The sequence below is a fragment of the Macaca mulatta genome, chromosome 7, assembly GCF_049350105.2.
Source record: "Macaca mulatta isolate MMU2019108-1 chromosome 7, T2T-MMU8v2.0, whole genome shotgun sequence".
NCBI lineage: Eukaryota > Metazoa > Chordata > Mammalia > Primates > Cercopithecidae > Macaca > Macaca mulatta.
In genome coordinates, this window is record NC_133412.1 from 18,851,750 (window position 1) to 18,863,212 (window position 11,463).

The window sequence follows — 11,463 nt, forward strand, 5'->3', positions numbered from 1 at the left end:
TAGGGTATTACTCTGCCACCCAGACTGCAGTGCAGTGGAATGGTCATGGTTCTCTGCAGCCTTGACCTCCTGGGCTCAAACAATCCTCTCACCTCAGCCTCCTAAGTAGCTGGGACCACAGGTGCATGCCAACACGACCAGCGTTTTTTTTTTTTTTTTTTTTTTTTTTTTTAGACAAGTTATCACTCTGTTGCCCAGGCTGGAGTGCAGGGTGTGGCGGTGGAGTGTGGTGGTCATCTCAGCTCACTGCAGCCTCGACCTCCTAGGCTCAAGTGATCCTTCCACTTCAGCCTCCCACCGAGTAGCTGGGACTACAGGTGCATGGCACCACACCTGGCTAATATTCTGTATTTTTAGTAGAGATAGGGTTTTGCCATGTTGCTCAGGCTGGTCTCGAACTCCTGGGTTCAAGCAATCTGCCTGCCTTGCCCTCCCAAAGCGCTGGGGTTACAAGCGTGAGCCACTAAGCTTTGCCGAAGATTCCCCATGTTCCCACTGAACTTCCTTTTTCCTTCTCCTGGGTCACTCCTGAGCCCTGGCTGAGGGGAGAGAAGGGAAGGATAGCTCCTCCTGTGGCCGTCTCAGCATCCAAGGCAATCCTTCTGGGACTGCTCTGTCCCCAGGGCCCCAGCCATTCCCAGGCACTGAGTGCCTGGGGGGGGACCCTCACTCCTCTGGCACTATGGGAAGATAGGAAAACAGTGACTTCTCCTCAAAGCAGCCTCGCCGGTCAGCTGACTACCAACATGGGAAGTGGCTGAAGATCCACATGGGATGACGCGATAAGCACTTTGTAGTGTCTGAAACTCTTAAACATCAGTGCTGTCTTCCCAGTTTTACAGACACAACTCTGTGGGTTGGGTGAGGTTTTCCTAAATGTACAAATGCAGAAATATACGGAGGGGGTAAAGGGACTGCCTAAAAATCACATCTAGAGTGTGGTGTACCTGATTTCAAATCTTTTATTTTACTCTCGCGGCAACGGGAGAATCCGCAGTCAAGGGAAGTGAAATAACTTGCTGAACGCCGCACAGCGGACTCCAAGCCCCGAGCTCCTAGAGGAGAGGAGGAGGAAGGCGGGCTCAGCTCCCGCCACCCAGCAGCGGGGGAGATGCAGTCCGGGACTCGGCTGAGCCACGGGGACAGATCCAGGCCCCGCCCCCTGACCTTGTTCTCTGCCCGCCGGGAAGTGGGGAGCTTGCGGGGAGCAGCCTCAGCTCGTCCCTGGGGCAGAGTCTCCACTTGGGTGCACGCCCTGGGGTGGGGCTTATTTGGGAGGCTGGTGGCCTTGAACTCTGTTCAGGAGCTTGGGCCGGAGAAAGGCCCCGGAGACTTGAAACCCTTGTCCGGGAGGGATGAAACATGCAAAGGAACCCGGGGAACGGGGTAGGGGACCAAGAGCAGGACCAGCTCCTCCTGCGCAGGGACAGGGCCAGTGGAGCGGCCTGGAGGAATCCCTCCCAGCCGGGAAGCCCGGGAAGGCTGCGAGGCCCCGGCGCGGAGCGGCCCCTCCCACCTCCCCGAGGGCGGGCGGAGCAAAGCCTTGGGGCCCGGGCCCAGGTTTTGTGCCTGCGGAGGCTGGACTTCCCCGCCACCCCGAGGAGCCACCGCGGGCCTTCTGTGCCTGGCAGGGTCCCTGGGAGGCCCGCGCTTTCTCTGAAAGTGAAAGGAGTGGGCGGGGGGCGCGGCCGAGGCGGGGCGCGGGCGGGCAGCGGCGCAGGCTCCGCCCCGGGGCCGTCTCCAGCCGGGGGCGCGGAGCCGCTCCAGTCCCCGGCGCGCCGCGGGCTGGTGGGCTCAGCGGCGGCGCCGGCACTGGGAAATGACCCTGCCCGGGGGCCCAACGGGCATGGCGCGGCCGGGGGGCGCGAGGCCTTGCAGCCCGGGGCTGGAGCGGGCCCCGCGCCGGAGTGTCGGGGAGCTGCGCCTGCTCTTCGAGGCGCGCTGTGCGGCGGTCGCTGCGGCCGCCGCCGCGGGGGAGCCCCGGGCTCGCGGGGCCAAGCGGCGTGGGGGACAGGTCCCCAACGGGCTTCCGCGGGCTCCCCCGGCCCGGGTGATCCCTCAGCTGACCGTGACAGCCGAGGAGCCCGACGTGCCCCCGACCAGCCCTGGGCCGCCCGAGCGGGAGAGGGACTGCCTCCCGGCAGCGGGCTCTTCGCACCTGCAGCAGCCGCGCCGCCTTTCCACCTCGTCGGTCTCCTCCACTGGCTCCTCGTCGCTGCTCGAGGACTCGGAGGACGACCTGCTGAGCGACAGTGAGAGCCGGAGCCGCGGCAACGTGCAGCTGGAAGCGGGCGAGGACGTGGGTCAGGTACGGGCCGCGGGGGCGGGGCCAGCGCCGGGCGCGGGGGCTGCGCGGGGGACCCAGCTCGGAGCTCCCGGAGGACCCGCTCCTGTCCATGCTCCCTCCCGCGGAAGGTCCTGTTCTCGCGGTTTAGGAGGAATCTGGGGGTCAGAGGGAGGCGCCTGGCCGACCTCTCGCCTGGGCAACTTTCATTCCGGCTCCGCCGGCGGGTCGTGGCTCTGGCCCTGGGGCGTCTAAGAAGCGGGGCGAGGAGCAGGCGACCCGCCGCGGGGACTGGGCGAAGCGCGGGTAGCGGACCTTGTTGGCTGTGGGGTAGGACATGAGGGATCGGAGGGGCTGAGCCTTGCCAGGTGAACCCTCGGAAGGAGAGGGGCGAAGGAGCGTTTCCCTCACTCCCCGCCCCCTCTCTAGTGCCGTGGCCCCACCCCCGCCGTTGCCACGGTTTCCCTCTCCTGAGTGGGAGTGGAGCGGCGCTCCAGGCTCTGCTCGGGAGCCGCTGCCGTCTGCTCCCAGCGCCCGCACGAGGCGTGGACGCAGGGGAGGGAGGGGCGTAGGCCTGGGAGCTCTGGCTGGGAGCGGAACGCAGCCCACCCGGTGCGAGCCCTGCCTCCCATCCTCCCGGCTCGCCGCTCCTGAGCGCTGCAGAGAGGGACGGTAAACTGAGGCTGCAAGGGGGCGGGATCAGCCTGCTAGTCTCTGCCTCTGATAGCCTGGGTGTTCTGGGACCAGGTCTGACCCTCGGAAAACACAGCCCCGGGCACTGTTAAGTCATTCCTGACGCCCGCCGCTAGGGATGTGCGGCTCCCGGTACACCCTCCTTGTTCCCCTCGTTTTAACCACGGCCAAATACCTTGAATAACTGTCCGTGGTCAGCGCGCAGGACTTGCTTTAGATCCACGTTAGACAAGTGTCCCTGAGGCCGAGGAAGAGGCGAGGGGCGCCCCTGGCCTCGGGCGTCTGGGGCCTGCCCAGAAGGCCGGGTCGGGTCGGCTCGGCAGAGCGGGGAGAGCTGTGGCCGCGCGTCTGCTCCGCCGCACACTCGATGGGACAAGGCGGGGAAGCTGTGGCGACTTGCAGGGGTTCACAAGCCCGGAGGGCGATGGGGTTTGTCAGTGATACCAGAAGGGAAAAGCCTCACAGATCAGGAACACCTCCCGCCGCCAGGTGCTGCGTGAGCCAGGCTCGGTTACGAGCCCTGCCGCTTCCCCTTCTCCCGCGGTGCTCAGGGCAGCCCCGGACCCAGGATCGTTTCTGGGGTAACCCTTGCCTAGGTCAGGGGGCGGATGCCGGGGCTTCGCAGGATGGTGGAGTGTGGGGAAAAGCCTGAGCAGCAGCTCCGGGGGCGCGGCCCCCGCCGAAGTTCTGACACCTCAGAGGCGGCGCAGGCGAAAGGGCGCGAAGCGCGGGCGCGTCCCGTTTCCCTCTTCCGCCCGCAGGGACTCGGCGAAGTGCCTGGGAGAGGGAGTGTGCTAAGAGGAGGTCCCGCAGCCCATGCCTGGGTGTAGGAGAGACCGCCCCGGCTGAGGTCAAGCCTCGAGGACCTGGGCGACCCCGCCGCCCCCGAGCCGTCCGGAGTCGGTGCAAATCGCCGCTGAGGGCCTTTCCAGCTCCAAGGCTGCGGCTTCCAGGCCTTCCCCACCCCTAGGCCCGCCGGGGCCTCCCCGAAGGCAAACAGCCACAGCAGCAGCAGATAAGCCAGGGGCTGTTGACAGAGGCTGCCTGCGTCCGTGTGGAAGGGCCCAGGGCGGACTTTGCCTCGCGGCGGGTCCCAGAGCCGCACAGCGCGCCCGCCCAGGCCAATTTAGGGCTTTCCCAGGCAGGAAGCAAGGCAGGTCCGCCTGACCATGAAGGATGCACCTGGGCCGGACTCTAGGACTCCTGGCTTACCAGCCCCTTAAGCGCGGCCCATGCAGGCCGAAGCCCAGGAAGGTTCTGCCTGCCTGCCTGCCTGCCTGCCTGCCTGCCTCTGCCTGGGGCATACGTAGTCCCCTTCACCTCCTAGGAGCTCTCTCCAGCCTGCCCAGAGCAGGGGAATTGAGACTGGGCGGCCTCACTCTGGCAGAGGAAAAAGTCATGGGCAGGCTTTTCCTAACCAGCCAGGCGAGAAGTTGGAGGCCCACCCCCAAGGTCAGCTTCATGATTCTAAGGCCTTGCCTGCCTCCTCAAACAATTGTGGGGTGTTGCTGGAGGAAAAGAGAGGGTGTTTGGCTCCTGTTCATCTGGTTTTCTTCTTGCTGTGCTCCAGGATAGGTAAGGAGACCTGGATGCCATCCCCTCCTGGACTCAGAATTCCCACACATCACTTTCCACTAATTATAGAGCAGAATTTAGGTTAACAGACTTCCTTTTTAAAAAGCTAATGCCCATGGGAAGGTGAAGTCGTGGCTCACTTATACCTTAGTGCAAATCGTTTTATAAATTTAAACTGATTGCTCTCCCCACCACCACGACCACAGGGAGTGCTAGTTTGATAGGGCAATTGGAACATGGGGAGGGTGTTGGGCTGGTCGAGAGCTTCGACCAGAGCCTGGATGACTGGAGGCAGGGAGCAAGGGTGAGTGCCGAAAACAGAGCATTCACCCATCTGCCGGTCTGCTCCGGCATCAGCAGGTGTCTTCAAGGCTTCCAAATAGAGCTTAGACAAAGGAGGGTCTGAGGCTAGTAACCAGCTAAGCCCTGCCCAGAGAGAGGTGCTCCCTGTTCAGCCCTAGGAGTAAGGAATTATCAGAGGGCCCTCTTGTGACTTCATTAAAGTCTCTCCCACAGTCAGCAATCCTAGCCTTTGCCTCAAGGTACCCAGGTAGCCTCTGGCTGTGTGTTGGTCTCCCAGAGAGGGCACCTTCGTGGAGGGAGGCCTGAGCCAGAGGATGTTCAAGCGCCTCCAGGCGTCAAGCAATTCTACTGCCTTAGCCTCCCAAGTAGCTGGGATTACAGGTGCCTACCACCACACTGGCTAAGTTTTGTATTTTTAATAGAGATGGGGTTTCACCATGTTGGCCACGCTGCTCTTGAACTCCTGACCTCAAGTGATCCATCCGCCTTGGCCTCCTAGAGTGCTGAGACTACAGGTGTGAGCCACTGCGCCTGGCCTTAGATTCATTTTTAAAGTGTGATGTTCTCTGGGGGAGGTAACTCCCTAAGGTGGAAGGTGGCAGTGAGTTGAATTCCATGACACTTGCACAACTCCTGCCATGCTTGGCCATACCTGTTACTGGCAGGGGGGCTAAATCTGTCATAGCAACCTCAGGTGGTGGAACGGAGGGCTCAGATGAGATAATGGGTATGAAAATTTTTTGTAGGCTGGGAGCAGTGGCTCACACTTGTAATCCCAGCATGTTGGGAATCCAAGGCGGGAGGATCACTTCAACCCAGGAGTTCGAGGCCAGCCTGGGCAACATGGCAAAATCCTGTCTCTATTAAAAATACAAAAAAAAAAAAAAAAAAATGGCATGGTGGCTCACACCTGCAATCCCAGCACTTTAGGAGGCCATGGTGGGTGGATCACTTGAGGCCAGGAGTTTGAGACCAGCCTGGCCAACATGATGAAATGCTGTCTTACTAAAAATACAAAAATTAGCCAGGCGTGGTGGTGCACGCCTGTAATCCCAGCTACTCAGGAGGCTGAGGCAGGAGAATTGCTTGAACCTGAAAGACAGAGGTTGCAGTGAGCCGAGATCACACCACTCAAATACATACATACATACATACATACAAAAATACAAAAAATCAACCAGGCATGGTGACTCACACCTGTAGTCCCAGCTACTCTGGAGGCTGAGGAGGGAGGATCACCTGAACTCTGGAAGTCCAGGATGCAGTGAGCTGTGATTGCACCACTGGACTCCAGCCTGGGCAATGGGAGTGAGACCTTGTCTCAAAAAAAAAAAAAAAAAGTATTTTGTAACCTGCTAGCTAGGACCAGCCTTAGTTGCTGCTGCTCTTGACTCTTATGAAATGCAGAAAACCAAGGTCAAGAGAGTAGGTGATGATGCCATTTTACCCCTGCTTGGGAGCAGGTCCATCAATCAAATGGTAGTAGCCCAGGTTTTCAGACACACATCAAATCTTCTACCAGGCCCACCTTCCAGCCCTCCTCACTGCTTCTGCACAGCTCTAAAAGGATGGTGCATTTCCCTCACCTTGCCTAACCCAAGGCAAGTTTCCTCTTCACTACATCCGTTCTGGTCCCACTATCCCCCAAATTCTTCTAGCAGGTCCCTACAGCCATTAAATTCATTCTTTTGGATAAAGGCAAAGGTGACCATCCAGTAGAGAGGGCCCCCAGGCAGGTCTCAGTGTTCCCCAGAAGTCAAAACTCAGACTGCCTTAATGCTGCACCTCACTTCACCACATACAAAGCACTTTCTCATGCCATATCCCATTTAACCCCCAAAGGGAGGCAGGATGGTAGCATCCTGCTGGGGATACTTTGGAACCTGCTGGGGCAATTGAAACATGGGGAGGGAGGATGGGCTGATAGAGAGCTTCAGCCAGAGATGTGGAGGCTGGAGCAGGGCGTGAGGGGATGTAACTCCCCTTGATTTCCTTCTGTAAAATGGGAATAATACCACTTCATGCACTTGCTATGCATGTGCATTCGTTATGGCTCTCAAACTGAGTGTGGGAGAAGGGGGTACAGGATGGTGCTGCTGAATATACATGGCACATATATCATCTTCTTGGAATTTTACTTGAGGGTTTGGAGGTGGTGAGTTTTATAATAAAACTTGGATTTATTATGCAGCAGAATGCAAACCTGCTGTGTATTTAAAGATTTCAAAAGGAGTTTGAAAGTGATGTCATGCTTCTAGTGGGCTGCTTCTGGCTACACCCCCAGATCCCTGGGGACTGGGCACGTGATCACACCCTAGTGTGCCATGTAAGGGCTTCGGTAGGAAAGTGGGAGCAATGCTGCCTGATGAAAGATGAGAAAGTGCCTGACATGCAATAGGCAGGCAGCATTTGATGGTTCATGTTACGGCAGCAGCTATGTCCTCCCAGGGGAAACAGGCCCACACAGATGGCAGTATTTGGTTGGGTTCACTCGGATGGAAGGTGACACAGCCATGACTGCAACCAACTACTGACTCCCCCACCCAGTGCTCTGTCATAACCTCCATTTCCTCCCCATGGGAAAGGGCTTTATGGTCAGCAGCCCTCCTCTACTTAGGCCACCCCCTCAGTTCTCCCTCTCTCTCTTAGAACTCCCTCTTGTCAGGGAGGTATATTCCTGTGGGGGCATAACATGTGTAACTGTGCTAAAAGGCAAGCGCCTCTGGGGGGAGGCAGCAGACACAGCTGACATGAGCCAACCTGTGCACTTCAGAGAGGACACAGGGCTGCTGAGTTGTGGGTGGGACAAGGAGAGGTCCAGAGGATGGGATGCTCTCAGGATTAGCTGGAGGCTAGAAAAGATAAGGGACACACCAAAAAACAACAACAACAAAAAAAAAAACCCTCCATCTCCTTCCCAGGTTTGTCTAAGTTGACAGGCCCTCAGGTTTGCACCTTATGTTATTTTATTTTATTTTATTTTATTTTATTTTTGAGATGGAATCTCAGGCTAGAGTGCAGTGGCTCGATCTCGACTCACTGCAACCTCCGCCTCCCGGGTTCAAGCGATTCTCCTGCCTCGGCCTCCCGAGTAGCTGGGACCAGGCACATGCCACCACGTCCAGCTAATTTTTGTATTTTTAGTAGAGACAGGGTTTCACCATGTTGGCTAGGATGGTCTTGATCTCTTGACCTCGTGATCCAACCACTTCGATCTCCCAAAGTGCTGGGATTACAGGCGTGAGCCATCACGCCCAGCCCTGCACCTTATTTTCATGGCTTAAAATTTCTGGGTCCAGATCAAAACCAAGGGTGCCCTAGGCCTTGCCAGCTAATGAGTGCATGGAATCCAGGGATAGCAAGAAAGGCTTGGAGAGCCCCAGCCTGTTCTTTCTCCAGGCCTGCCAGGCTGGCCTCCCTGCCCTGAGCCTGTGTACAGGTTTGTTTCTGTGTATGTCTGTCTCCCCCTCAATGAGAGGAACCAAGGTCCCAAGTGAAGGAATCAGTGATTGAGATTTGTTCAGCTTCTGCCTCATATCATGGAATGGGATGGGGGAGCTGGGCGCCTGTCATGCTCAAGACTTATTTACTACTCACAGCAACCCAGTAAGGATAGTTATTGCCTCATTTTGTAGATCCTTTTCTTACAGATGCACAGAGGCTTGTTTCTTGGGTCCTGGAATCTTTTGAGGCATTGGTAGTAATAAAAATTTGGGGGCTGGGTGTGGTAGCTCATACCTGTAATCCCAGCACTTTGAAGAGGCCGAAGTGGGTGGATCACCTGAGGTCAGGAGTTGGAGACCAGCCAGACCAATGTGGTGAAACCCTGTCTCTACTAAAAATACAAAAAAATTAGTTGGGCGTGGTGGTGTGCACCTGTAGTCTCAGCTACTCGGGAGGCTGAAACAAGAGAACCGCTTGAACCCTGGAGGTAGAGGTTGCAGTGAGGCGAGATCGCACCACTGCACTCCAGCCTAGGCGACAGAGCAAGACTCCATCTGGAAAAAAAAAAAAAAAAATTGGCCCTACTCTAGACCTACTTAGAATTTCCCTGCGGTAGGCCTGATAATCTGCAATTTTTAACAAGGGTGACCATCAGGTAATTCCGATGCTCACAACAGTTCAAACACCTCGACAGAGCATTTTCGTAACTTGCCCACGCGTTCTTCAGTGGCAGAGCTGGAGCGCAAACCGGGGGCTTCAGATGCTAAGTCCAGGCTCTTGACAGCTCATTGGAGACGCTGGAATCACCTTCACTGCGCCTGTATCAGCGCCCGCCACACAGGCGCACAATAAACCTTCCCAGAGTGAATGAATGAATGAATGACTCATCCAGCCCCAGCTGCTTCCGGTGGGTCGGGGGCGTGGTGAGACCCTGTTTCAGTGGGGGGAGGGCTATGCATTGCTGAGACACCGATTTGCAGACTTTGACCCTGTCGCTTTCAGAAAAGCCACTGGCAGAAGATCCGAACCATGGTCAATCTGCCGGTCATAAGCCCTTTCAAGAAGCGCTACGCCTGGGTGCAGCTGGCAGGGCACACAGGTGAGCCGCGGGGCGGGTGGGCAGGTGCCCGCGACGGGAAGGGGCTGAGCGGCGCTGACGGATGCAGGTCCACAGGGAGTTTTAAGGCGGCGGGCACCAGCGGGCTGATCCTGAAGCGCTGCTCGGAGCCGGAGCGCTACTGCCTGGCGAGGCTGATGGCTGACGCGCTGCGCGGCTGCGTGCCTGCCTTCCACGGCGTGGTGGAGCATGACGGCGAAAGCTACCTGCAGCTGCAGGACCTACTAGATGGCTTCGACGGGCCCTGTGTGCTCGACTGCAAAATGGGCGTCAGGTATGCGTGCCCTGCCAGGTTGGTTGGGGGATCAAGTGGGGGTCCGGGGCTGGGACAACTGCTTGAGGGGGTCCCGGGGCGAGAGCTCGAAGGGGTCTCCGTGTGCGCCCCCTTATGCCCTGGCCGCTGCCCGCGCCCGCATAGGACTTACCTAGAGGAGGAGCTGACCAAGGCCCGTGAGCGGCCCAAGCTACGGAAGGACATGTACAAGAAGATGCTGGCGGTGGACCCTGAAGCGCCCACTGAGGAGGAGCACGCGCAGCGCGCAGTCACCAAGCCACGCTACATGCAGTGGCGGGAAGGCATCAGCTCCAGCACCACGCTCGGCTTCCGCATCGAGGGCATCAAGGTGGGGCAGGCGCGCTTCGACTGGCACCGCCCCAGCCCCACTGCGCCCTGTCTTTCCCGATCTGTCGGTGCCCACCTCCTCCGCTCCCGCCCTGCCTGCCCCTCCGCCCTCTCCCACCGCCTCGCAGTCCCCTGCAACTGGGAGGTACCACTGCCCTAGGCTGTCCTCTTCCCCACTGGCGGGCCTGGGGCCCCTGACACTCCTGTCCCACCTCCAGAAAGCGGACGGTTCCTGCAGCACCGACTTCAAGACTACGCGAAGCCGGGAGCAGGTGCTTCGCGTCTTTGAAGAGTTTGTGCAAGGAGACGAGGAAGTGCTGGTGAGAGCGGGATCTCAACCCTGAGGTGTTAGGGAGCCTGAAACTAGGGACTGCCCCTGTCATCTGGCCCAGTGCCCTCAGCTGTGTCCCCACCGTGGCCTTCACCACACTGGGTCGCAACTGCTCTAGGCTCCTTCCCTTCTGGGCCACGCCGGGCGGCGTCCTGGGTCTTCCTCACAGCGGCATTTGCCAAGCCCAGCCTGGGTCCCGGCTCCTTATCGTTAGCAGGGGCTCACTTGGCGTTTAATTAACTTGCCCTCCTCTCCCACCCACCCTCTGCAGAGGCGGTATCTGAACCGCCTGCAGCAGATCCGGGACACCCTGGAGGTCTCTGAGTTCTTCAGGAGGCACGAGGTAAGCCGTGGCCGCCTGGGTGCCTGGCCGCGAGGGCTAGGGCGGGAACCCGGCGGGGGCGTCTCTGGGCAGGGCCGCGGCCTGACCATGCGGGGCTCGCAGGTGATCGGCAGCTCGCTCCTCTTTGTGCACGATCACTGCCATCGCGCCGGCGTGTGGCTCATCGACTTCGGCAAGACCACGCCCCTCCCCGATGGCCAGATCCTGGACCACCGGCGGCCCTGGGAGGAGGGCAATCGCGAGGACGGCTATTTGCTGGGGCTGGACAATCTCATTGGCATCCTGGCCAGCCTGGCTGAGAGATGAGGCTGGACTCCTGTCCCCGTGGGCCGCCGCCCTGACATGTGGACCTGCAGCTTTGTCCCCACCGTGCATGCCGGCTTGAGACTGGAGCCCCGCGGTGCAGGGCAGTTCACCGGGTCCGGCAGGGCCAGGTGCCAACCACTAAGGGGGGGCACTGCCAATGCCAGGGGTTTCGCCCACCCCGGGCCCCAGCGTTCCCAGAGCCAAATGACACTAACTTATAGGAGGGGAGGGGGCAAAGGGCTTCTTCCTCAGGCCAGCTTTTCTGAGGAGGCTCTGCTCTCTCCAGAGGGGCCAGACCGTGGATTTTATTTAGCAAGCCTAGACCTTCTGGTCTAACCTCTTACACTAGGTTGGACTCCCCTTCCTAATAAAACTCAAAGACAAGATGCAGCTTCCTGTGCCTCAGCCCTCCGCCCCTCCCTCCTCTGGTGCCCTCTTCCTGTAT

General features: G+C 58.8%; 1 protein-coding gene and 2 long non-coding RNA genes across 3 annotated transcripts; 2 read left to right on the forward strand and 1 right to left on the reverse strand.

Annotated features, from left to right (window-relative positions):
• Positions 1-944: 944 nt before the first annotated feature.
• On the reverse strand, positions 945-4,523 carry LOC106999152 (uncharacterized). The gene is made up of 3 exons (XR_001445849.3): positions 3,153-4,523; positions 2,159-2,281; positions 945-1,055 (listed from the first exon to the last, which is right to left on the reverse strand). It is a non-coding gene; the product is annotated as an uncharacterized LOC106999152 (long non-coding RNA).
• Positions 1,766-11,402, forward strand: ITPKA (inositol-trisphosphate 3-kinase A). The gene is made up of 7 exons (XM_015141985.3): positions 1,766-2,308; positions 9,302-9,398; positions 9,474-9,690; positions 9,835-10,039; positions 10,257-10,358; positions 10,641-10,712; positions 10,815-11,402. Exons 1-7 carry the CDS (start codon positions 1,820-1,822, stop codon positions 11,016-11,018), a joined length of 1,386 nt encoding a protein of 461 aa, XP_014997471.2. The 5' UTR covers positions 1,766-1,819; the 3' UTR covers positions 11,019-11,402.
• LOC144329845 (uncharacterized) lies at positions 2,821-9,100 on the forward strand. Its single transcript, XR_013395517.1, has 2 exons — positions 2,821-2,956; positions 9,027-9,100. It is a non-coding gene; the product is annotated as an uncharacterized LOC144329845 (long non-coding RNA).
• Positions 11,403-11,463: the final 61 nt, after the last annotated feature.

What these genes read in the sequence shown, in the direction of transcription:
- ITPKA (XM_015141985.3), top strand. Translation starts at nt 1,820, where the DNA reads ATGACCCTGCCCGGGGGCCCAACGGGCATGGCGCGGCCGGGGGGCGCG. An exon ending in AAGGAGACGAGGAAGTGCTG is followed by an intron (nt 10,359 to 10,640) that starts GTGAGAGCGGGA and finishes CACCCTCTGCAG; the next exon opens with AGGCGGTATCTGAACCGCCT. An exon ending in AGTTCTTCAGGAGGCACGAG is followed by an intron (nt 10,713 to 10,814) that starts GTAAGCCGTGGC and finishes CGGGGCTCGCAG; the next exon opens with GTGATCGGCAGCTCGCTCCT.